The sequence below is a fragment of the Cloeon dipterum genome, chromosome X, assembly GCF_949628265.1.
Source record: "Cloeon dipterum chromosome X, ieCloDipt1.1, whole genome shotgun sequence".
Classification (NCBI taxonomy): domain Eukaryota; kingdom Metazoa; phylum Arthropoda; class Insecta; order Ephemeroptera; family Baetidae; genus Cloeon; species Cloeon dipterum.
The window spans coordinates 27,153,990-27,180,286 of record NC_088790.1 but is presented as its reverse complement, the minus strand read 5'-3'; the positions used below and the strand labels follow the sequence as shown (position 1 = coordinate 27,180,286).

At 38.7% G+C, this 26,297-nt stretch overlaps 4 protein-coding genes and 1 long non-coding RNA gene across 6 annotated transcripts; 1 reads left to right on the top strand and 4 right to left on the bottom strand.

Moving 5' to 3' along the window:
• Positions 1-2,702: 2,702 nt before the first annotated feature.
• On the bottom strand, positions 2,703-13,374 carry GlcT (ceramide glucosyltransferase). Its single transcript, XM_065493920.1, has 10 exons — positions 13,222-13,374; positions 8,372-8,408; positions 8,095-8,318; positions 7,239-7,380; positions 7,068-7,170; positions 6,754-6,855; positions 6,580-6,692; positions 5,939-6,204; positions 5,453-5,642; positions 2,703-3,585 (listed from the first exon to the last, which is right to left on the bottom strand). Exons 3-10 carry the CDS (start codon positions 8,199-8,201, stop codon positions 3,406-3,408), a joined length of 1,203 nt encoding a protein of 400 aa, XP_065349992.1. The 5' UTR covers positions 8,202-8,318; positions 8,372-8,408; positions 13,222-13,374; the 3' UTR covers positions 2,703-3,405.
• A 1,509-nt stretch (positions 13,375-14,883) lies between these two features.
• LOC135945299 (uncharacterized) lies at positions 14,884-18,098 on the top strand. Its single transcript, XM_065492901.1, has 5 exons — positions 14,884-15,081; positions 15,208-15,404; positions 15,711-16,271; positions 17,242-17,570; positions 17,629-18,098. The coding sequence occupies exons 1-5, from the start codon at positions 14,943-14,945 to the stop codon at positions 18,083-18,085; spliced, it is 1,683 nt and encodes a 560-aa protein (XP_065348973.1). The 5' UTR covers positions 14,884-14,942; the 3' UTR covers positions 18,086-18,098.
• Positions 18,099-18,238: 140 nt separating this feature from the next.
• LOC135945301 (uncharacterized) lies at positions 18,239-19,822 on the bottom strand. The gene is made up of 3 exons (XR_010575422.1): positions 19,113-19,822; positions 18,528-18,698; positions 18,239-18,430 (listed from the first exon to the last, which is right to left on the bottom strand). It is a non-coding gene; the product is annotated as an uncharacterized LOC135945301 (long non-coding RNA).
• Positions 19,823-19,966: 144 nt separating this feature from the next.
• On the bottom strand, positions 19,967-22,936 carry LOC135945300 (caspase-1-like). Of its 2 annotated transcripts, none has more exons than XM_065492902.1 (5): positions 22,705-22,936; positions 22,290-22,540; positions 22,054-22,229; positions 21,866-21,992; positions 19,967-20,468 (listed from the first exon to the last, which is right to left on the bottom strand). In XM_065492902.1, exons 1-5 carry the CDS (start codon positions 22,803-22,805, stop codon positions 20,230-20,232), a joined length of 894 nt encoding a protein of 297 aa, XP_065348974.1. In that variant the 5' UTR covers positions 22,806-22,936; the 3' UTR covers positions 19,967-20,229. The 2 variants fall into 2 exon arrangements, with proteins under 2 accessions (XP_065348974.1, XP_065348975.1); XM_065492903.1 differs by having other exon boundaries at positions 22,290-22,537; positions 22,705-22,919.
• A 1,567-nt stretch (positions 22,937-24,503) lies between these two features.
• On the bottom strand, positions 24,504-25,748 carry LOC135946369 (caspase-1-like). Its single transcript, XM_065494578.1, has 4 exons — positions 25,606-25,748; positions 25,305-25,543; positions 24,776-25,072; positions 24,504-24,724 (listed from the first exon to the last, which is right to left on the bottom strand). The coding sequence occupies exons 1-4, from the start codon at positions 25,746-25,748 to the stop codon at positions 24,504-24,506; spliced, it is 900 nt and encodes a 299-aa protein (XP_065350650.1).
• Positions 25,749-26,297: the final 549 nt, after the last annotated feature.

Below are 26,297 nucleotides of genomic sequence, written 5' to 3'. Positions count from 1 at the left end.
GCGGCTAAAAATGGTCTTCGGTCCCTCAAATAATAGCACTAAAAATTTTTTGTTAGCTGCGCCAGCCACCAGATTAAATACTCAGCCGCCAGTAGCAAGATAAATTTCGGCTCAAGCTGATTCAGCCAGCCACCGCCTAAAATTGAGCTCTAATAATTATTATTTAACATCAAGGTAATGTTAAAAATTGAATTAACCTTTATAGCGATAATATTAAAAAAATGTGTTTAAAATCACTTTCAATTAACAACTTATTGCTTCTTCAGACTTTCATGACTCTCCAAATCACTTTCTCTTTTTAAATTTATAAACTATCCAAATGAAACTAAAATTTAAATCTAATAAATGTAATAAACAAAAAAAAATGTAATGATAATGACAGGATAACTAATTTGTTTTGTAAAATAAGAAAAGTAACAAATAATGACTACTTTGTAGCCGCGTGGTTTTATGTCTTTTTAATTAAAATTCGAAGCTCTGGACGTAATTTTAAGGGTAATTTCACTCACAAATTATGAAAATATATGAAAATATTTACAAATTAATGAGCAGATAAAGAGCCATCGCGTGAATTTTAATTTCATAAAATGTTTGGGAAATTATTAAGGGCCCACCTCAATATTTGGGCAATGATAAATAGGCATTAATGACCAGCTGAGATATATATGGCAAAAGTAAAAGGAAATAGGGACTGTGTGAGTGTTGGCAAACATCAGAAACACGAAAATTGAAAAAAAAAACATTCGACAATCCAAATTCCCTAAAACTGAAAGTAAAGCGGATTTGTTTTACCAATTATTCCCGAATATTTCCCGAAAGTCGTCCAGCTTTTCACCAAGTGCAGACACGGCAGTTTCAAAAAACAGTCCAAACTCGAGGAGCGTGTCCAGAAAGGGGACGCGACTGCGGGGGGGTTGACAGACAGCATAGTAATTACCGTTTTCGAGGCAGCTGCTGCAGAATTAAGCGACGTATGTACACCTCGGCGAATTGTGGCGCTCGAATGAGTGGATTCGTATGCAAATCGAGAGAGCTTGGCGAAGGTGGGGTTGGCCGGCGCGCAGGCACTCGTGTGGCGCCTCGCAGCGCAGATTTTACTCCTAATAAGGCAAGGATACTGCACGCGCGCTCGCTCGCTCGCTGCGGAGACGAGCTACTCAAAATGTTATTATGCCGCCGTCGGTCCACGTGAAACAAGGTGAAGGTGTTGTTGCCTCACTCTCTTTCTCTCTTTGCATTCGAATCTGTGTGTGTATGATTCATCCGTGGCTCGAGACAAGCAGCATCTGTCGCCCCCGAGGCACGCAGTGGCCCGAAATTTCTGCAGCAGGTGTTTGAAAATTCGCAAAAATCAATATTATAGAATAGATAATTGAACTTGGGTAATATTAGTGACCGTGCTAATTAGCGTTTAAAGAGGAATGATACTACAAAAGCCAGGAAAATGCTTGTTACCAATGCAGAAACTCGTCCCTTAGGATTCAGTTAAAGCCTAAATTCACCTAAGAAGCAGTGTATTTTTTTGAGAAAATTGGCTGGAAAGTTAGCGTGCTTTTCAAATGGCAATGGCTGTCTCCTTACTTGAAATCCGATTTAATTTCAAAACCAAGAGTTTCCCCAATAAGTGGAAGACACCGTTGGACAAATCTCGACGAGAGGAATCGGAATGTGCCAAAAAATATATTCAAGCACTGTAAATTTTGGAGAAAATTGACAAAATTTGAACTTTTATTGTAGGAAGGTCCTTTTTTACTATTGCAAATTGTTGAACAAATTGTTAGTCGATCAATTGTTTATGACATTCAACAATTTAAATAATTTTCAATTGTTGGATGCAAAAGAAGTTGATCGAAAAACAATTTACAATAATGAAAAAATTTCCTCCAAAATTTCCAGCGCTTGACCACATTTTCTTGGCAGATTTCGATTCCTCTGGTCCAGATCTGTCCAACAGCGATTGAAACCTTTCAGGGAAACTCTTTATTGGGAAATAAAATAAAATTTCAAGTAAGGAGACAGCTGATAACTTCGCAGCAACGTTTCTAAAAAAATTTACAGCGCTTCTTAGTTCAATTTGGCTTCAACTGAATCCTAACAAAAAGAGAAGAGTATGTATATGCATTGGCACCAAGCATTTTCCAGGATAAAAGAAAGTTTGGTATCTAGGTACAGGAAAAATACAAATCATACCAGGAAATATTTTTTTCTGTGCCTTATGCGACGGTAAAAATGGTAAACCAAAAATAATAAGGAAACATTACACAAGAGGGACAAACGAGAATAAATGTATCTCAAGCGTAATTTAGTGGTCAAACCGGTGGTTTCCTTTTAGAAAATAAATTGCGACAAAATTGAAGGAAAGGTTATTTTATTAATATTGAATCAATTCACACTAAGTTCAAATTTGTACCATTCTCTCTATCCAATTTCGTAAACTTGTCATTTCAAATAAGGCTGAACTCCAGGCGCTACCATCTATAGGCACTTTTGTCGCTGGAATTTTAGTTTAAACGCGTTAGGCAAAATAATTCGACTTTCTTCAAGTCGTTCTTATGCATTAAGAGAGATCAAATAAGGTGTACAGGGCCGTGTAACTCATCACTCTTAAATTGTACATTTATGGCAGACCTACAATTAAATAAGTGATCTGCATCACAATCAGAGAGGAAGAGGGTTAAATAAATATATGCATTTAAAAGGCCTTCTTTATGGTGGGAAACGATTTGTTTTATTGTAAAAACTGTTGCAAAAAAGCAGAAATTAAAGGATTTCCAATATCAAACAAATCACCGGACATAGTGTATGACATATGTAAGCAGTCTTGGGTAAAGAATAAAATAATAATTACTACAGAGAAATCATGCAATGACATGCTTTAGCTGAGGACCTCTTTTGTCATGTCTCATTTTATCACACAAACCGCTCAACTTTGCTCAACTGCGATTCCAAGTGTAATCAGTGGATATTTTCGTTTTTAATTCGAATAATTAATTCTCGGCTCAGGGCGTTGGAAATCCATTCCCGTGCCTGTAGGTTTGCAACAGTCGGATGGTTGACCACACGTGGAACTGCACACGCACACACATCAGAATCGTCGGGATCTTGGACAAATTAATTAAATATAATAATCGTGACTCGCAAGCCGTAAATCACACAACGCACTAATGTAGTCTCTGGTACAGCTCGAGTAAAAATGCATTTTGAATTCTTTTTTTCTTTTGTGTGTAAAAAATTGTTGGTCCATGTTTTCAACAGCACTCAACTGCCCGATTGTGATTTCAAGTAGTAGGACGGACAGCTGCAATAATTAACTTCCGCTTCGGAGTCTCGGCGCTTTCACTTTCAGCGTCCAATAAGAGACACACTCTTTCGTTGCATACAGCAGGATATGCACTTGTATTATTTTTACAGTTTGATTTTCGGCTTGATCTCCTCGGCGATGCCGCCCCAGTGCAGCCGGAAAGTCCTGGTGCGCCACTGGATCGTCTGGTCCATCACGGCGCACACAAACAGGTACGGCCCACTGATCTCGCGGAAGAGCCAGCCAATTGCAAAGGCGAATTTGCTGAACGGAACAGAACCAGCCTAGAACAACAGAAATATTTTAGCATTAATTTACACATCAACGGCTACAAGTTTATTTTTTTTATACTTTTTGAAATCATGTTATTTGATAATCATTGGTACAGTATTCTGAATTTTTGAACAGCAGGTTTCAACCACTCTATCTTAAATAAAATTGGTCGAAATGAATGACTTTAATTGGTTTTTTTTAAATTGAAAAGTTTAGAAAATTCAAGGTGTTGTTTTAAAGCTTAAATATTGTTACGTCCCAAATTTGAGCCACTTCTGCCAATTAAGCAGGCTAAAATCAGGGTTTTCCAATTTAGCAATGCGCAAAAAACAGCTGGTAAAAACCACCAGTTTTGGGTTTCCCGTATTTTTGCGAATTAAACCCTAAAAAAATACCATTTTGCGCCAAAAAAGTCAATAATGTTGGAAAATTACGATGAGTGACATAAAATTTTCGGTCTCTTGGACAGCCAGTGGCTTTTAAAAAATCTCTATTTTTGGTATTCTATCATGAGAATTTTAGATCATCTTTCTACATATAAAAATGCATGTGTTTCGGACAAATGCCCAAAATTGCAGACAAACCTGCAAATAAGGTCTTTTGCAATGTTTTTGGTCAAAATGCGGGTTTTTGCGACCCCTGGTTAAATCCAGCTGGCCAAAAAAAATTTAAAAAGCCGTTTTTTGGAACTATGAAAACAAATTAGATCAATTTGTGTTGAGCTGTTTTAAATTTATTTGATATTGAACAAGCCAAGAATTTTTAGATTGGTTTTTAATTTTCGCAATAGCAGTGGTACGCTCAACTCAAACAAAATTTGTTCATTTTTACATCATTAATTTAAAGTATGCCTTCTTTTGACTAAACTAAAGAAAACTGCAGTCCGACCAACCAAAAAAATATTTCCTTAGCATCAAACGTGCACACTTTAGTGGTGTAAACATGACCCACGATTCAAAATGTTTATTGGACAATTTATTTGAGGAAAATTTAGAAATCCAATTTTTTTCAAGCCTGATAATTTTTGATTTGTAGATATTTCTTGGCGAGACAAATAAAAACCACTGAATTTTTAGATTGAGGTCACTTCGTGCTAGTAAAACGTTTTATAAATTGTTAGTTACACTAAAAGCATTAACAAATTTTAAAAGCTGATAAAATGTTTAAAAAATACGGGGTTTTTCCAGCACTGATGGATTTTCAAAGTTACTAATCGCCCCACTACAATTTAACTCTATTTTTGTGAAATTTCTACTCCTTATATTACCAGAAATTCTAGAGAGTGTATCTTAATAAAGGCTCAAGAGAGGATTTTGTCATTAAAATTTATGGAAGACTTGCTTTGATTCAAGATTGAAACAATTTTCTCAAGTAAAATCACATATTGAATAAGTCATTTGGGATTATGCAGCTCATATTTATTTGTGATCAAAAACGGCAAGAAGGAGAAGTGCACAATGCATTCAATACAGAGTTGCATTTGCTTATCAATTGGTTCTTTATCTTTCACCACTGGTTTTTACCACTCTATTTTTACCAAGTTCTAGCGGAAGAAATGCAAGAAATGAATTTATTCCAAATTTTCCCTGTTAAAATATAAAATTTGCGGTTAGAGTGGTCAAAACTTGATTTAATGTGCAGGTTTTTTATTTAAAATTGTCGTTTGCTGCCTCTATTTAAACAACAATTTTCCTGCAAACCTCTGGTTTAAATAGAACAAAAAAGGATTTTACCACTGCACTGCATTTTTTTAAATGTGGGTTCTTTGCAACCCTTATTCAATATAATAAGTAATTGAATAAAGTAAGTCTTTGTGACTATCCTCAACAAATTGCCATAGATGTCAATTTAATGTCAGAATTATACTCAGAAACTCACCTGAACAGTGCAAAGTAGAATCCAATCAAGGAGGAACCAAGCGAGCACGTGAACTAGATAAAACACAGTAAAGTCCCACTTGAAGAGGTAATTGGCCGACATCGCTGCGATGGCACCGAGGATGAGGCACTCGGACAGAGGCTCCAGGATCATCGTGAACGGTACCATGGCCACTCGCAGCTTCACCCATCTGGAAAAGAACGATTAATTAGCAATAATAGATTCAGTTCTTTCTATTGAAGCAACTAAAAATAATTTTGACCAAAATTACTGTCGAATCTGAGCTTGAATTAGTGACGTGTATTATCAGACTGAATCAAACATTATTTTAATAATGAATCGTCTGTATCAGCACCTGATGATAATTCATTGAGAGACTTGACAATCTTAAATCAATCAAATCGATTATTTCGTTTCCAGAGTCCTCAAGGTTTGAATGGCAACCAAAAAAATAATATTCATGTGTAGAGAATCCAATTTTCTCACCTGGATAATCTCTTTTGGAAACTGGAAAGGTCGCAGACGCCCGAGTTCTGGAGGGCGGGCTGGCTGCTGATGCACGACTTCCAGCCGCGGTCCCGCAGCGACTTGGCGAAGAAGTAGTCTTCAGCGAGGTAGCAGCCGAACGAGCGGATGCCGCCCACCTCGTCGATCAGCTTCTTGCGCATCAGCGTAGACATGCCCGTGTGGCAGATGATCGAGAAGAACTCGGCCGACAGGTAAATGCGCGACTGGATTGTTCCAAAGTAAATCTGTGAAAATTGATTTGAGACTTTAATTGGGCCAGGACTAAAATGGGGAAAATCAGGGCTGGGAGTTTCCCAAATTTGTAGATGATTTTTTTGCGGTTTGCCAGAAAATGTCAACAAAAGATCTCCAACTTCAACCTTTGATAAGGACAAGAAAATTTATATTTTCATTTTTATAAGCACATTTATGAAATAATATCGTTTTTAAAACTCTTCCTACTTCATACATTTTTGTAGAAATATCCGACTTAAATTCCTTATATTTACAAGACCAAGTTTTGCTACTTGAACTCAAAACCTTTCAGATTTAGAAACAAACTCGAGCAAGAAATATATTAATAGCCATTTTGCACGTCATAGCATGGCATAACAACTGACCTTTTCAAAAGTAGCTGCAAAGCCGTCTCTGTCGTAAGTGAACGGCATTTGGTGAACAAGTGCAATGTCATCTCGCATGTAGCTGACCATATCCAACAAAGTGTCCTCCTTGACTGCAAACACACATTTTTTTTAGAGTCAGCTGGGCAAAATAATGCTAATGTCACTCCTTACCTCGGATTCCACTGTCTGAGATCATGATTAATTCGTATTTCGCCGCTGCATAGCCTGGCTGCATGTTGTTGATTTTGGGATTGACGCCTACATCTTCTCCACCTGAGAAAAATAAATTTATTTAAAAAAAGGTGTTGAAATAATAGAAAAAAGTAACGAAAGAGATTAATGGAAGTTGAACAAATAAAACTTTTTAGAGACCTCTGGCACTTAAAGTATTTTTGTTTTTTCATTTTTGGTACGCAGTTGAGAAGTCGACCAAATAAGGATAAAATTTTAAAGGAGCGGAAGTGTAGCAAAGGAGGAAAGCTCACCAATAAAGAGACGCGCATTCACGCCCGGGTATTTCTCAATCAGACTCTTGGCAATCATGATTGCTGGGTCGCTCTCGTCTTCCACGCATATCAGCAGCTCGAACTGAAAGGCAAACCTCCTGTTAGATAAAAACGAAATCCACCAAAAATGTTTGCACGCGCTTATCTCACCTTGGGATAGTTGAGAGTGAAAAAGGTCTCGAGATTCCCCAGGAGGTGCGGGTCAACTCCCATCAAGGGCTTTAATATCGACACGCCGGGATACGGGTGCTCGGCCGGGAATTTCACCACTTTGCGGTGCAACCGATATTTGCTGCGAACAAAAACAGAATAATAACATTATGATTCACTTTGAATGCAGAGCGATGAATCGAAATTATGCCGAAGCCGGAGATAAGAAATATTGGAGCGTGCAACAAGAAATTTTGAACAAAGATTACGTTTATCTCAATAAGTCTAATGAAATTCGTTAGTCACCTGCACTTTAAACGTTCTCAATTTGTCTTGAGGTAAGCAAAGAATGGACGGAAATGACGAAGGAATTTTGTATATTTGTAGAAGTAGAGAGGAAACCCGGTTTACCAATGACACAGGTATTTCTTGAAAACGTCATCGAATGCACAAAGTAAGGGATATCTTTAGAAAAGCTGGAAAAACCTGGACACTTTGGCTAGGTATTTTGTTTGTAAATATTATCTTCTTCGTGAAACATTTGACTGGTTTACGGTAGTAATAACATTAAACAAACACCATTCCAAAAACGAAAATAACTTTAAATTGGCGGGATTTTTGAATTTGAGAGAGGGGCCAAATGAAAATAAAAGTAATTTAATCAACTGTGGACTGTTATGTAATTTCAATGTCTGAAATGAAAGAAAAAAGTAAACAAAGGGTTACGAGGAAGGAAGAAAGGAAGGAGTAAATCTTGAACCCGGGCAGGCTGCTGTTGTTTGGAGAGCAAGATTAATTGCGCGAGCACCGGGGGGAAAAAAGAAAGAAGCAGCGAAAATCAAAGCTGCGCTCTCACCCGTAGATGATGGCGATGAGATGCATGGACCAGACGAAAAGCCATCCTATGATGATGCCGAGGGCGAGCACGTCGACTGTGAAGGTGGGCGACAGCGGGTCCAGCATCTCTGCTTCTGGCTTCTCAGTCTCTCAGTCGGTCGGTGGCGCGTCGATAACAGGACAGATGCATCAGCCGAGCAGCGAGCGTTTTTCGTGTGAGTCACGCCGCCGCCGCTGCATTATCTGCGCCCGTGACGATTAGCCCTATCTCCGGCCTATCGACGCTGCACACTTACGTCCGCGACCGCTCGCCTCCAGAGCACGCTTCAGCATCTGCAACACGCACAACAATGATCACTACTGCGGCTGGCTGACCAGATGTTGAGAATGAAAAGGCGCTTAAAGTGTTTTTCACTCTATTGCCAGTTGTTTTAGTCAATTTTGTTCATTGATGTCAGAGACAAAAATATTTTCTCCCAAATAAAATAAATATATGCTTTTAAAAATAGGACGTGTGTAAATATTACGTCAATTTAGTTAAAATTTACCAAATAATCAACAAAAAATTTAATTTACTCGCATTTATTGGGAACCTATCCTGATACAATGTAATTTAAAAGTTATTTTGATTTTTGATAAGAATAATTTCCAGCGGGGTCCAGATGCGCGGTAAAATTGGTTCCCACTGCGCAGGTCCAAGATGGCGTCTGAATGTGGGAAACAAAATTGCCGTACGAGTGTCAAGAGTTTGTTTTTACGATCCAAAAGACACAATTAGTTAAGAATAATGCAAATTTTGTCACAATATAGACGAAAACTTGCTTCTTTTCGCGTATTTTCACGTTTACCGGACGCCACACGAATCTGGCCCCCGCTGATAATTTAAAAAAACGGTTATTTATTCGAAATGTAAATACTAATTAAAATCGTGAAACTATTTACGTATTTAAATTGTGTAATAATTATTACTAGAACTTACAATTAATCTACGCCACCTCAAAATTCAGAAAAACGCCAACAATCCGGTTTAACAATGAGAGCTATTTAAAATCGAACTCTATCTGCGCACGCGGCGAGCACGATCGTCGAGGAGAGCTGTGTCTAATTGGCTCTAAATTCTTGAGGACTGACTGAGCGTACGAAAGACAGACACACGGATTTCGGTGCGAGAGCGACAAGTGGAATAAAGAGTCACGAGGGCTAGGAATCCTTTGAGCACATGTGACCGACACGTGAGACGCGCTGTGATGGAGGATTCGTTGGACGGTCGCATGACTAGCGGCTTCGGTTACATAATAACTAGCGAGCACCGAGCTTAGGGCTCCACTCTTCCTCCCGTGGGCCACGGGGATCGAGTTTCATATATAACGCACTTCCACTTCATGAAAGCAACGAGGAGAGAACCCTATCCCGTACCGTTCCGCAGCAAAATTAATTAATCAAGCATTACAAGTTTAGTGTTCTCTGTAGAACCCAAGTTTGTTGCAGTTCGAGTACCGACGATAGAGTAATAATATCTCAAAGTTTGTTCGGAATTAAATTGAAGTTGCACAAGATCAGCATACAATTATTTGTAATTTACAATTTATTTAAAATTAAATACGAAGCTTTTCACCATAAAAATTATTTAAATAGAGGCACTGAAATAGTTAAAATTGTCTGTTGTGCAAGGGTTGCAAAATAACCGAATTAAATTCAAATTTATCCAGTTTCTTGCAGGCAATGTTTGCACCTCAGTTTTATTTAATTTTCTAATTATTAGCTCATGACCTTGACGTGCAAAATTGTCAGAGATAAATTTTTGGAGAAATTAAGGCAGAAAATGGCAATTTAAAAGAAAAAACCTGCACAGTGGAGGAAAATTTAACCACTCCGACAGAAAATTTTAGATTTTCACAGGAAAATTTGGAATAAAACGGGTGGTGAGCAAATGCAGCCCAGTAAATTGCACTAGATCAGTTTAATTATTTATAATAAAATTCATTTGTAATGGAACATAAATTTATTTCTTTGAATAGAGATGTAGTGCTTATGACCCTATTCATTTTAAAAAAATTACTTTGAGGTCTCTAATGAAAGGATTTCCCCTGTGGACAAAAATAGGAGGAAAACTTTTATCACATGGGAAGCTGGAGCAGACGATTAATTAGATCGTGAGAAGTTCAAAGGCCGTATTCGCCATTTCCGTCTGCTGAGGTCAGCAGCAGAGGAATTCATTTGATTAGACTGGAGGCGAGCTAGGGTCTCTTTCATTCGGGTTCTCACACGTTACTCAAATCCGGTTTGCTCGGAACGAACTGGCGAGGCAACAGGCGAAAGGACGGTCTTGATCTGCGCGACGCAAGTAACCTTGGAGGTGCCATTTACGCAAGACAAAATTACTCGGCGAGCGACTCAGTGAGCGAGCGCACAATGCCAAATTGTGCAGTTAAGCAACCAAATTGAGATTTCATCCGTGCAGAAAATTAATATACATACAGCTCTAATCGCAGAACGCAGAAAACCTTTTTGTTTGGTGAGTCATGAGGTAATTTACGCTTCAAATCGCCAATGTAGCGGTACCGTCTAGCTTGTTTGTGTGTTCGAACTCGGTGCAGAATTAGCTCGCACTCGCACAGTTCCGAGAAATATTCGCGGTTGCAAATTTTAGTTACAAACACACGCCCACTTGGACAGAAAAAGACAAAAAAAAATACTGTCCAAACAAGTTCAGCAGCCTACTTGCCCCCTTCCAACACACAAATAATTATATTTAGCATGACTAAAGAGGAAGGAAAGTTCCCGTCTTCCACACCTATGCGACATATTAATCACACAACAACACGCATTTCAATGTTGTTGTAGCTGATGGAGTGTACTATACACGCCCGCCAGAGTCTGACTTTCATGTAAACAAAACATTATTACATGTATATATTGCAACAGACTGCCAGATAATGTGCAGGACTAAAAGGTTTCCGGTTATCTATATAGAAATTTGTTTCTCGAAGAAATTCTTTGTTGTTTACTTAGAACTGAAAGTACTGCTCGAGAGTAATTAAGAAAATGGAGGTTAATTTAATATTGGTATTGCACTAAATAAAGAATACTCGTTCATAAAATAAAATGGAGGGCTGGGAATCTCCCGGGAAGTTTCTTCCCAAACTTGCAGAGCCTTTTCAGTGCAATAAACCGCCAAAAAACCCACAAGTTTGAGACACTCGTCGGGATATTCCAAAACTTACAGAGGTTATTTAGCGGTTTTTGCTAGTTTATTGCACTACTTGATATTTATAACTCGAAATTCCCCAGTTTTACCAATATCTAGGATTACCATGGTTTAGTATTTTTAAATTATATTTTCGGAAAAAATTATCCAAAACAAATTTTACTAAAAAATCGCAAAAAATCAATAGCTGCAAAATTTGTTTTCAAAAACCGGCAGAAACTAGCCGCAAAAAACATGCAAAAAACGCCCAATGCCCAGCCCTGGCGTCACTACATCATGATTAAATCAGAATGAAATCTTATTTTAATGCAAAAAGGTTACAGGAAAATATTGAACAAAATTTTGCTTTGTTGCCTAATAATTGAAATTATAGTTTTTGTGGAATTCAGCAACATTTCGTTCCTAAAATGTGCAATAATCAAATCAGGACCGAATTCCAATTCATTTTCTTGAACACTTAATATTTTTTTCGCTAATTTTTCCACTCATCGCGATCTATTCAGTTAAAACTTTGAGTTAAATTTCCCTCCTGGCGAATTCATAGGAGAATAATGTACGCCGTTTGATTTGCGGAAAAAATTTTTAGCCTAAAACTGGAGCATGTGAAAATTTGAGCTTATTGAAATGATTTTTCTCAATTCCCCATTAGAATATGACTAACCTTTTAAATTTAAAAAATAGTTTCATCGTTAAAGGAAAAGGAGTACAAAAAAGCTCTTTTATCATAGATATCGTTACCAGGATATTGCAACACGGAAAAATCTTTCTAGAAAACCTCAAAAAGACGATAAATTAAGTTTCCTCGTCGTACTTTGTAAGGAAAAGTCGTCTACCGCAATAAAGAATGGAGAAACTAACTAAATTCTAGAGCATCTGGAGACGCGGGCAGGCCGGAACGCACGCAGTAAAAATGCGTGAGCGCAGACAACAGACAAAAAACCAGCCGCAACTTTCGCGTGATGCGATTGACAAAAAAAAATAATCAGCTGACGACGTAATTAATTTGACTGTGCAGGCGTCGCAGGCGACAGTGCGCTCTGAGCCGCGGAATGTCAATTATGCACGAGGCGAATTAACAATGGATGGCTCAATTTGGGCTTCGGGCGGCTCGTGTGTGTCTCGCGAGCGAGCGAGGTCATTGTCAGACAGACCCGCGAGTCGCGACGGGACGCGGGGGTGCACGGAGCAAGAAGGAAACTGCTTCAAAATTCAATCACGATCCGAACGCGCGTGCCCGGAATTTTTAAAGGTGTTGTTATTAATTATTGAGAGATCGAAATATTAAAAATAAATTTGAGTGACGTCTGTTTATTTCCCTATCGCGTTGATTATTATTTTCAAAGCGTTAAAAGATGTGTATTGATTCATCGCGTGTTATGCAATTAGTTGTCATTGAGTCATGAACACAGTAGTTGCAAAAAGGCTGAGAAACATCAAAGCAACAAGCTGGACGCGGCGAGCTGTTGATTAGCCTGATATGCACATTTATTTCTAGATTTATTTTTTTGCAATGGGAAAAGTAAGTGCACTCGCCAACGAGCCTCGACCTTAATTCCCCGACGACGACGAGCAAAGGTCCACCTAATTATCGCGGAAATGGGCCGAAGCAGGGCCAAATTACAAAATCAATCGGCCTGAGAGCGTGCACATTATGCGGAACACCCCCTCGAGCCGAAAACCACACCCCTTCGCACCCCCTGGCGCCTCGCAGCCTCAACGGTCGCAGGCACGCATTCTACAAAGCCCGTCGGCCGTTCTTCTGTCGAATTCTTAAAGAAATGTGGGTCCGATGATGAACAACACGCGAGCAAATATAAAAAAAAAGCTCGGGACGGGTGGTCGAGCGTCCTCGTTGTCCCGAAAACGCACGCCCTGCACCGGCACGCCGCAGAGAGCAGCCCTACGGCTCGCGTGTCGACCCGCCGTTCGCAAACTCACCTCTTCAGCTGGCACATCTCATCCGAATTCGGCACAAACTCGTTGTTTTCAATCAACTGCAACTGCATCACCTGCTTTGGCTTGAGTCAGTCGGCAGCCTTCTTTTACTTCTTGTCTGTCTCTCTAGGCATTTCTGGAACGCGCGCATGCGTGGTTATCCCCTGCAAGGAGGCTCGGTCGGGGAAGGAAAATGCAGCAGCAGCAGCACTCTTTACTCATTACAACAGAGGCATCTACCGGCCAGACAGTGAAACGAGAAAAAAGCCCTCCCTTTTTAAATAAAATTAACAAGCAAGTAATATCAAAGTGGAAGAAGACAAGAAGACCAGTGAAACCATTGACACAGACAAATTATAACTCTAGAATTTTAAAAATTCTTCAATCTTCAATATTTTTAGATTTTAAATACTCGTTTTTTTCTTATAAATCAGGATACTTGAAAAGAAACCATTTTTTTACTCTTCTTAATTTCTACTCCTTATTCTTTTATTTATTTTTCTTCTCATATCACAAAATATTTATAAGAAGAATTATTCACGCATTCTCTCAGGTGGTTGGTGGATGATGGGCCCTTTTCTTGTGGTCGCGCTTGGCCCCGAATGAGTGAAAATGCTCTCCACATTGCCGCATCTCAAATTCCTGGAGGGCAGTTCAAGCAAGTGGTGCGCCTGGAGATGGTGTACCATGTACCATCTTCACCTCCGAATTGAACTTCTTGTCACAGTCGGGGTGGGGCATTTTTTCTGGTTAATGACAGGCATTTTGTCTATGTATAAAAAAATAGAAGCATATATAAATATACTAATGTCCTTTTCCTTAACAAACTTCGCGTTTAAAATATTTTCAGCAACCAGAAAAATTGCCAGCAGCCGGGGAAAAAAATTCGGTCAGCGGCGCACTTAAATCTTCGCAGCTATAAAACCTTAAATTCGTTGCTACTCGTGTTTTCTTGGAAAATAAATAAATACTTACGCTTTAGTATTATTAGTTGATTATTCACTGTGCAACCTTCGCCTCTTACAGTTTTCACCAGTGACATTTTTTGTCATTCGTCCACCCATTTAGTTTTTAACAATCCGAAATATTCTATTATAGGGATGCATTCTGCCTATTTTTTTAATTCCACATTGAGGTAGAAAACTGACAACATATTATTCTTTAAGCCTTTCTCAGAAATGCCATTCAAACTTAGGAATTTCCAAGGTTGCCCATAGAAGGATATACATATTATAATGAATATTACGTGCTAAAGATTAATATTGCGAAAAAATAATTGTTAATTATATCCCAATATAACAATAATAAAAAGCAACAAAAAAATGAACCTCTGGTGCTAACTTAATTTTATTGTTAAATAAAAAATGGTCAAAAGTCGTGCATTGAGGTCTCCTCAAACGCCTGCGCTCGCTGTGAATAGGCTTAATAATCCAATTCCGTCAAAATAAGGAGTATTTCCATAGAAAAAAGCTGTGTAAATACATTTCATGCACTTTATGCTATTTTGCCGCCACCAGCCTGTAAATTCTCCCTGAGGAGTGCTGCCCTGGTGCTGCCACCTGAGGGCTCCTTCCACAGCAGCGTCAATAACAAAAACAAGTTTTTGTAAGCGCACGCTCTCGTGCATTGCAATATCCAAAATTATCCATAATTTAATATATAAATTTAGCCCAAAGACCGTTTCGAGTTCCGAGCAATATCAAAGCTGCTGCTGCGAGGCTACCATGGCAGAAGCAATTCATATTCAAACGGCGAAATTGATGCAGCAAAGAGTCCTTGCGGCATATCGAATCCGGGCCATTGCCGCTGATTTTGGTGCGAAGCTTCCAGCTGATTTCGAACTTTTTCATTTCGTTGACTTGCGTACGTATGTTTTACTGTCAAAATTTTCGAGATTCAAGTTACTTTTGAAGGTTGAAATACTAATTATAATTATTATATATTTTTGGAATTTTACAATTATTTAAAAATATTTCAATATTGTTCCAGCCATCGAATTGATACAGAAGATTGTGGTTAAATTGATGGAGACAAAATGTACGTCCCTAAGGCGAGAGGAGATGGATATGAAGGTGTTAATGGTCCCCGCCCTCGACCTCTACCTTGCCATGAAACCCAGAAAAGTCGATTTGACGGCTTTCCTAACATTCTGTCCAAAGCAACTCAAATATCAATATTTAAAAGAGGTAATTGTATTATTTTCATAGAGGTCTCAGCCAATGAAAAAAGTGCTTTTTTTATCTTTTCACTCTTAAATTTTCAATATTTTTCTCATCCCGGAAGCAATTAAATATATATATATATATATATATATATATATCACGGTCCAAAGGGCTGGAAGATATTTTTCTCTGGGAGACTTTTTAACTTTTGACCCTTTTTGCCGGTGGCTGGTGGCTGCCCACGTGACCCAAATTTGAATGCTGGCACGGCCTTTGCTGAGACCCCTTGATATTTATTGCAAAATTATTAAATTTTCCATTTTTTCACAGTCGGTGATTCACATCTCTGAAAAGGCTGCTGATCTAGAGGAGCTGACACTGGTCGCCCCTAAAATACCAAGTCTCAGATTTTTCCATGATCTTGCCGATGCTGAACTCTTGAAGTTGCTGGGAAAATTAAGACACCTAAAAGTTCTGAGGATTGAAGAGATTGTCTACATCCGATTGACTGACTTGATCCAGCTTTGCGAAAATCTTCCCGACTTGGAATTTCTTAACGTTAAGATATATAACGATATATGCCGGCTTGACTTCCAAGAGCTGAAAATTGCTGAAAAGCTGAAAAGCGCTATGCCAAAATTGCAAATTTTTCTGTTTGACTCATTCGGAATTGAGAATGCCCTTATCAAGTGCTGCGTGGAGAATCTGCCAAATCTTCGCGTCATCCGTGTTTTTTCAAGCGTATTCAGCTCGTTTGAAGATTATTACGAGTCATCAAATGAAACCACCCGCCCTTCAGGAAGCTCAAACCTGAGACATTTACTGGTTGATTATGATGTGAAGGATTGTGCTCATTTACCATCGACGTTTCCTTTGATCACGCATCTCAGGGTTAGTATATATATTTATTAATTGAATTAATCCACTTTCATACAACGAAAGCCAGATTCCTATAAATACTCTCGCGAAAACACTATATATTTATGGCGACCGTTGGAGTATGGTCACGTGAAATGTGCGAAATGAACCAAGTTTTCGTCAATATTGTGACATAATTCGCATTAATTGTACTAATCGTGTCTTTTGAATCGTAAAAACAAACTCTTGACTTTCGTACGGGAGTAAAAATAGAGCTTTTTGTTTCCCACATTCAGACACCATCTTGGATCTGCGCAGTGGGAACCAATTTTAGCGCATTTCTGACCTCCGCTGCTTTCATATAAATTAGATAGATTCTTTCACAAAATTTGGCCGTAATTTGAAGTGCCATTAATTATTGTTCCAATCTGTCAACAAATGCGGTGCCTCCTTTCTTTTAAAATTTTTTAGGCTTCGTTGTGGTTTTTTTCAGATTTATGACAAAGGATCATTTAATTTAACGCGCTTAAAATTAAAATCAGCTCTAGAATCAACAATGAAATTTTTCTTTTTAAAATTGTAACTAGAGTTGATTCCAAATTTATTCGTTCGCGTGGAAGGTAATGGGATTTTGGCCCGATTAGAATGAAGAGATGTTAAAATTGGATTCGAAAAGTTTTCTCGTCCTGGCCAAGGAATTTTCACTCCCAACTTTGAAATTGTTTATCTATTTCGACGTCTGTTTAACATTAAAGAAATTTTTAAATAGTTAAACCGCGCGGTTAGTTGATCTTATTTTGGTTTTCAGCACTTTTTGTACCAACAAATCCACAGACATATTTTTGGTTTAAATCTGAAATTGAAGCCAGAGAGTACTAAAACGAATATAAACTTAAATGGGGTGCGCCATAATATTAAGTCAAACGTTTCAAATTTCTTATTTATTGACTGTGATAATTAGGAATTTCCAGAACAATTTAAACTTTACAATATTTTTCAACAGATTTTATTGATGCCTGATGCTGACGCTGACGCTGAAGAACAAAATTTGACCGCGTTGATGCAGTTGACCCACTTGGAAAGCCTGGAGGTCATCAATCTCCCGCAGGACATTTTGCACCTCTTTGTGGAAAAATTCGGACCGAATCTACGGGAGATTTCTATTGAATATGATGATGAGTGTGATAGCGTATCAATAGACTATTCGCTCGGCCAACTCTTAGCTCTGTGTCCAAAGCTAGAGAGACTCTCATACGCGGCAAATTTCAAGGAAGACCTGAAGCCGATCGAGTTTTTCAGCCATCTCAAGGAAATCAGAATGGACTTCTGGGAGTAAATATATCTTTATAATTAGTTTGAGAATCAAAAGCTTATATATATTTTCTAACAGATTCTATGAAAACGAACACATTCGACTGACTGACATCTTTCGTGCTCCAAATTTGGAAAAGATAACTTTCTACGGCAGCGGCTTAGACTTCGAAGAACTTAGGAGAGTGAGCACGTTAATCAAAGAGAAGAAGATCCTGAGAAATCTGAAAAAGCTTCATTTCACCTCACATTTCAATTCAGTAGAATATTTTAAAGAAGATTATTTCAAAGAAGTAGCGGCGTTCATTAAATGTGTTGCGGCGTCGCTGCCAGCCATTAGTGTCATTACGTTCGATTTGCATTATCGTCGCTTTGGTTACGCAGCGCTGGCAAGGACCTTTACGAATGGTAAAACGACAAACGACGAGATCGACGGCATCACAGAGTTTTTTGAAAATCAAATTATCAGTAGCGAGTTTCAAGAGTTGTTTGTAGACGAAGAGCTGATTGCTATTCTTGAAAATTATAGATGTTAGTTTTTATCCTAATTATATTATTTTTGTTTTATTTTTCTGCAAACTTTCAACCCGAATGCAGATATAAAGATTAAAATTCTCACTTTTCTCTGCTCAATTGGGAAATATTGAGGCAAAATTTGACATCAATTTACATTCATATTAAAACGCTCGGCCAAAAATAGTATCAGGCAGCCACCAAAGTCTCAGGCCACACCAGGTACAGCTGATCGCTGCCAGGCCGAGAACTCGAGGTAGTGCTATGAAACGGTGGCCACTGGACAGCTGTTTGGACTGGGCAGCAGCCGTTGCATGCCGTCTGTTGCTCGTCTTGGTTGACCTGAATTCTGAATCCTGTTTGTTTTCCTGTCAATTAGATTTTCAATTAGGATTAATATTCCACAATAACTCTTATTTACAAATAAATAAAGGTATTCCGCCGACTTGAAAATTAATAATTCACCTTTTCGGCGTTCCAAGCGAGCGCATAGTTCAGCGGCACAACCGGCTATGATCGAGGTGTTGGAAATCTCGAAATTGTCCTGCAGGTCGCTATGTGGTAGCAGCAGATTAATTGTGTCCGGTCCGCCATGTCCACTGGTCACTGGGTATCGGCCACACTGCAGTAAATAACCTGCTGAAAATCATATAATTTAATTAATTGTGTTAAAATTCGAAAGTTTAATTTTGGCTCTCAGCTCTACTTTGCTAAATAATACTATTGTTGGACACGACGAGTTGGAAAGATGTGTGGTGTAAAAACAACTACTTTCTAAAATTTAAAACCAAAACATATTACTTATTTTTCAACTTATTAAGTCGGTTAAAGGACATAGGAAAATGAGCATGAAGGCTATTTGAAATTCCAGATTGCATGCAATGGTTTGACACGATTTTCAGTTTTAAAACAGAGAAAGGGTTGATTTTCGATTGAAATAATGCGGGTCGTTGGTCCGGGCTCGCAGGTTTTTAGTACGTGATGAGTTCGCCAAGTTTATTGCGATGTCTATAAATAAACATTTCCATATTATGAACTAAACTCTCTTACACCCACTAGCGGCTGCGCTCCAGGCGTCCAAGGTCAATAATTCATAATTCAACCACATAGATGGAGGATTAATTTGCTCAAGGTACGCAGGGTACAGGTCGTCGGCCGTGGTAGGTTTCACAAACGCTATAATCGTATATTACATTGTGTATCTTGTGTACTCCTCTGTCAAACTCGCGCCACTCGCCTCACATTGAGGGGGCGTGGCGCGACGTTATTTATTTTATTGAGTTGACTCTGACTCTAATTTTGAGAAGCTTATTTCAGTCCATAACAATTTAGCTCGAAAAGTTAAAAGATAAAAGCAGTGAAAACATTTTCCAGTGTTTATATGACAGCTCTACTTCGACGTGTCAGACTGTCACAACTCGTCAAACACTCATTTTTGACGGGAAGAATGGAATCAACCGGAGGGCCTGTTGCGGAGACAATCCAGCGAAAAATCCGGACTGGAGCAGAACCACAACATCTGGAAATTGTCAACGAGTCCTACATGCACAGTGTGCCCAAAGGCAGCGAAACCCACTTCAGGGTTGTCGTTGTCTCGAGTAAATTCGAAGGGATGCCTCTGATCAAGGTATATTATCATACACGGAGGGATGATTTAATTTTGTCCTAATTTTAATTAAATTGCAGAGACACAAGTTAATTTATGGACTGTTAGAAGAGGAGTTGGCCAGTGGAGTACATGCCTTGGCGATAGAGGTATTACATAAGGATTTTTTTTATTTATTTGATTATTAGAAATTATCTTTCTCTAGGCAAAAACTCCGGCTCAATGGGAAAGCAGTGACCAAGCACCTAAAACCAGCCCAGCCTGCAGAGGAGGATTTGGAAAATGAAGTACGTCAAAATCAGATTGATGATACTTTACTATTACGAATCGTATAAGGTACAGTTCAATTTTTTGTTAAGTCTTGAGAATTGATTGGTAAATACCTGGTCTGGAATAGCACAAAAATATTATGTAATAAGAATGTTTCAGACAGCTTTGTTTGTAAATGCTTTACGCGTGCGCCAGTAAAGAGTTATAAATTGAAATCCATCAAAAAATAGCATTTTGAAAGCAGAAAGTGTGAAAATTGCACCTCCGTCACATACATATTACATATACAATTCAGATATGTTTCTGCGTGAAAATGAGCATTCTGGTGAGCATCGTGGTCGTGCTGGGGATTTGCTTGTTTCCGTGCATGGTCGGGTCGCTCGACGACGACTCGAAGCCCACGGCCACCTTCTGCGATACCAGGGTCATCAGGGTGAGGAGATCAAGGGAGGTGCCACTGCGACGCAGAATCTCGCACAAAGCTTGCATGAACCACGACCCTTTGTTCACGTTGCGCCACGAGTAGTAACCTAGAATGAGAAAAGCAGGGGTAAAAATTAGCTTAGGAGCACCAGGTTCTATTTTAGTTGAGTGCGACAAATGGGGAATTTTCAGAACTTGTTGACTTTTACAAGAAATTGTGTACCAAAACAGAAGAGTGAAAAATATTTTTTCCAAAACCTCAATTTCTGATATATTAGTTATTATTGTTCCCAAAATAGTGCAGTAAAATTACAATTTAATGTTTAAATCAGATTGCGAGTTTGAAAGGGTCACAAAGGATTTGAACTAAAATCACGAAAAATCCCGATCTAATTTTGTTTTGTCTATTCAGGCAAAAATCCGGTGTGCAATTTTGCTGTGCCAATTCCGGTTGGCTAACAATTCTTTGCTTCCAAGATTAATTTTAATTGCACTCAACTTGTTGTTTCGCAAGTCACGCAAAAAACGCTTGAAATAAAGTTTGTAAAATCATATTTCCCCATGTGTTCAAGCAGTTAAATTAGCACATTAAAAAATAGAGTGAAAATCGAATATATTACTGTTTCCAGAGGAGGATAATTTATTTCAGACAGGATTGAAAATCCTTTTGTAAATATTTAAGATGTTCTTAAAAACAACAAGAATAGTAAATTTACATTTTTCTAGACGATTTTTGCCAGGGCTTTTTTTAAATTGGTCTTGTTCCGTTTAATTTTAGAGAATATTTTAAAACGAGTTTAATTATTGTAACAGTTATGTATAAATATAAAAAATTCGATTTATTTTCTGAAACCCCACTGCGCCACTAAACTTTTATCTACATTCTGCGCGTTTTAAAAGCAGAATTTACTGATCTGACCATAAATATGAAATTTTTGATAGCCAAATTGATAGTAAAAAATCCTAGAGTGCCACTGACTTACAAAATATAACTCTTTTTAAATTTCTGTGGGCATGCAAATTGCTCGGCTGCGTGATAAATGTTAACACCACAACCTTTCTCCTTAGGCGTGCATTTATTTTAGAGGGAGAAGTAGTGTAACTGTATTAATACAAATTCCATAAATATTTCAAATTTCATAAATCGCAAATGTAGCATTTTCAAATAGTTACACGGCTAAGGGAAGATGTGGTGTTTTAAATATCTCACTGAGCCGAGCAATTCCTACGCCCACAATGCTCTTTGTCTTGATAGGCGCAAAATAAGACCTTTTCGGAGGTCAAATTCAGGAAATCCCCAAGTTGGTGGGGTTTTTCGGCTTTATTTCGTACACTCCCAGTAATAAAATTTTGCGTATTGAACCCTGTAGTAATTTTTTATCAGATCAATCCAGTTTTGAAAAGATTAAAGTCTCTTTAAAAGCATCATTGATTAAAAAATAAACAGTAACAATCTTTAGTTTGGGAAATCAATTTCAAATTAATTTAAACATTTAAAAATTACCTGGCACAGTAGAGAATGAGATCAAAAAATCTGCGTAGACAGGGATTTTGTAGACAATGCCGGATTTTTGCCCATCATATTCAGTGCTCATCGCTACGCCTCGGTCCAACCGGTCTCCTTGGCACGCCTGCGACATTATTTCAGATTTATTAAAATTCCCTTGGTATGCGTAAGATTGTTGAGCTTACTTGGATGAAAAACAATTTTGGCTTCCCAGCCAGGGTTGGGCACTTGTCAGCTGTGAAGGCGTTCCACAGCATCTCAGGCTTGTACTCGGCGTCTCTAGCATAGAGAATTTTGTCCTCGCCGTGTGAGAGCACGATCACGGCGATGCAGTCTGCTTCAGAGTGGTTTTCTTTGGCGGCTATAAAAATAATAATTAGTCTTTATTAAAAATATAAACAATCGCGCAACTCGCTGCAACCTTTATTAATAACGTATTCGATGTCGCTGAGAAGCGGGTCCTTGTGCACGGTGACGTCAAAGCCGAGCCCCTCGAACGTTTCCCTCAAGTTCTCAGCGTCCACGTTGGTTCCGTTTCGAATGGACAGATTCGGCTGGTTGAAATGCTCGTGGTTGAAGATAATCGCTCTTCCACGCCGCTTGTGCGTCATTTTGTAGTAGAAATCATTTTTGGCAGTCGGAGCCATAGCTTGCACGATCCGATTCGAGCTGCTGGACAGAATTTTCGCATTTAATTGTGTCACGCAATAGAAGGAAAAGGATAAAAGGGTGATGTCATCGACCCTCGGTTGGAATCATTTATTTATTGCTTCATTCCTTGCTATATCGATTCGAGTGATTTTTAAGGGAGGAATTTTGGACTTTAAATTACGTACCTCCCTAGTCCCCAGGCGTCTCCTACGTCTCCGTTGCCTGCCGACTTTCCAAAACTCATCTTGTTGTTGTCAACCTCAACCTCAACTTCTGCGTCGGACATGGTTCGTTCGCACTCCGTCAGTTTTCGCGTCGGCCAGAGTTTTTATCAGACTTGCCCCTTATCTCCTTGTCGAAAGCCTTGCTTCGATGCCTTTGACCGATTATAATTATACTCTCGATGAATACAAAATAATAATTGCACCACGCGAAGAGCTGATGAGAGCACCCGACTGATCGGTCTTTCCTCTTTTGTGAGTGAGTTGAACCTCAACACAAACAACAAACTGCGCTGGAAGCCAGCAGCAGATGGTTAGGCCTCGTCCGATTGGTCGGTGTTGCGAGTGCAAGGCCGGCGGAAGGGAGGTAGGTCGCTTCTCCTCCTCTCAGCACGCCACGGGTGAATCACGCTGCTCCAACTGCGCACTGACTGACCTGCCTGGAATTTCCTACACCGCTCTGCTCAGCCAGGGCAAAACTTAGACTTTTTATGGGCCACTGACTTGCTGTGTTGCAATGCACTGCGGTAAAGTGCTTGCAACACCCCCTACCCCTGTCTGGCGAGCTCTGGGGAAACATTTCACTGGAAAAAGTAATTTGACTATATTCTAAACATCCGCAGAATGTATTGAACGTGTTTCTAATGATAATAAAAAAACCTGAAAACAGTATCATTAAATAGAGTTACCTCACGAGATGTAACCATGAGCTGAATTATGGCAATTCCTCGAATTCCTATAATGCCTTTTTAAATTGTGAAAAATATATTGACGAAGAAGTAAAAAAAACCACAAGCGGAAAAAATAATTTAGCTTCAATTCCAAATTATATTTCTTTAAAATGTAATAATATATAAGACGATTGATAGCGTAGAAAAGCTGCAGGAATACTTGACAGAATTAGATGAGTTAGAGGAGCCGTCAAAAGACAAAGAAATACGAGAAACGCATCCTGCTGAAAAGAAAAACGGGAAATTCAATGACAAATCTAAATTCTCCGATATTAAAAATAAAAACAGCTTTAGAGTTAACAAAATGTTCTCAATTATAATTCAAATTTTTGTAATTATCACATATTGCAAGACATCCCGGAGTTCAAACTCTATCACAAGTATAAGCAAAATAAATTAATTTGTTAATTTCGACTTTTAAGAATTTCATCTATTTAGCTTTTTGCCTACTGTAAAATCAGTAAATAACTCCAGATTAATTTAACAAGAACTAAAAACAGGATAAATAAATTAATTAAGAATTTTGGGAACGTTTTATAACCTCGACCTCCAGGCGGATAAAATGGGGTAAAAAGTTGCCGCAGGGGTGCTTACGGGCCCAAAATCGATGCCATCTTTTCGTCTACCGAAATCTTTGATCGGTATGTCAGAAATTTGTCCCTAAAGCCGCTGGAAAGATGCAAACACCAGCAAAGAGGCGAGTTTGCCTTCCAGCCCGTTTAGCTATTTGAGTAATTTTCCTTTTGCCTGCCATCTCTGACTTTGGGAGCCAGTAATGCCAGAAATGCTCAAATATGTCGCATTTGCCGTGAATTTCCTTAAAATGCCTTAAATTCCAGTCAACAACGAGTCTAACAAACAATTTAAGATATTTATCTTAGACGATTTGAATCAAAACTTATCTAGACTAAAATTTAATAAAACTCCTGAAGAAATGCTAAAAATTAAATTAAATAAAAAAACGTAATTTGTAGAGAATGTACGTTGGCAAAAGCCAGGCAAAATTTAATTAAAATTTCCAAGCGCCAAAAGTTATTTCTTGACAAGCACAAGTTCCTTTGTCAGTGTGGTCGTGATGGAAGGTACTTGCTTCAAATCTCCAGGATTATTTTGGTACTTCAAAGCCACACAACCATTAACTTCTGTCATGAGAGTAAAAAAACTTGTGGTGTGACTCTTTTCCTTGGAAAGTACTTCTTCCATCGCCCTTACGAACAAAGAGCCTTCTTCCTCATACCTCATGGCGATGTAACCTGAGAAAAAAAATTGAAAAACCGTCACTAATTCAATATTACAAAAAGTACCTCGTGCTCTAGACTCTGCAATTAAGAAATCTGCGTAGCTTGGAATCTGGACACTCATATGCTTTGGACGAAAACCAACCATCCTGCCGTGATCTACTTTATCGCCATTGGAAGCCTGGACGAAAATTAATTTCGGCTTGCCTGCCAGGGATAGACATTTATCAGGTGTGATCATGTCCAGTAAGTCACAGAGTTTGTAGGTTCCATCCCTGGCAAAGAGCACGTCTTCTTCTTCGCCGTGGGTTAGGATTACTACTGCCACACAGTCAGCGTTTGAGTGATCGGCATTGGCAATAGCTGTAAACAATTTTTGGAAGTATTATTATATAAGTTGGATAGGATCGATGTGAAGCTACAATTTCTAACGTGAAGCAATTATGTCCTATGCTATTTATAATTTTAAATAAATCGAATTTGTATATCTAAATTAAATTGGGTGGCACTATTTGCATTTAAATGGAGGTGTAAATAGGAGCTGAAGGACACAACCACGCACATAAATTGGAAGCAAATCAAATTAAATTATAACCTGCGTCGATCATATAAAATAGATCAGAAGCTTTCAAGTCACTGTAGACCTTCACTTCAAACGAGTGCTTGTTGAACACGGCTTTCAACCTTTCTACGTCCTTGTCGGTTTTTTCCCTCTTGTGAAGATTCAGTTGCGGATCAAATTCACAGTGGTTGAAAATTATGGCCTTTCCGCGCTTTTCGTGGCTCATGTCGTATTGTTGCAAACCGTCGACGGGTGCACTACTGGGCAGTTCTCTAGAAGCAGGAATAACGTAAAATAATGCAACGTGCAATTTCTAAGTGAAAATAAATCGTACAATTTCTTAAAACTCTCAATTAGTCGCGACACAACTCCGTCTACCGTGTCCGCACCCTTGAGGTGCATTTCCTCGCTCGAGGAGGGGTTCAGCTCCTCGGCTTGCGATCCAATATCGTTTTCATCCTTTTTGTTTTCACTCATCTTCGATTGATTAACAGGATCGCCCGCGAAAAAATAGCAACTGCCTCAGGTGACGATAGCTGTTGCTCAACTGCAGTTCTCTTCCTTCGAAAAACGGTAGTGGGGTAGGTCAAGCTTCACGTAGGGGTAGTTCACACCACCTGTGCGCGTTAACCCTCCACCTGTCTGCCCATGCGCACGACGAGAGTTTAGTGATATGATAAACACGTTAATTTTTATACAATCGCGATATTTTGGAGCCTCTTAATTGCCATGACGTGTGAAATTTAATATTCCTGCTGTGCGATAAATTGTGACTGTCTCGTTTAATTGACCGATCCGTAAATCTCGAGACAACAAATAAATCTGGTGTATTTCCACAGTTTGAGGGATTATCTCTTACTCACCTGGTCTTTAAAAAAAAATCATCTTTTAGGAAATAGCAAAAATGATGTGCCTTCTCAAGTTATGCAATGTGGTGACACGCGTGCTTGCAGCAAAATCACGAAGCGTTTATAAGGCGCTGTTTCGTGCATCAAATCCATGTAAAATAAAATTCCTCGAGTTAAT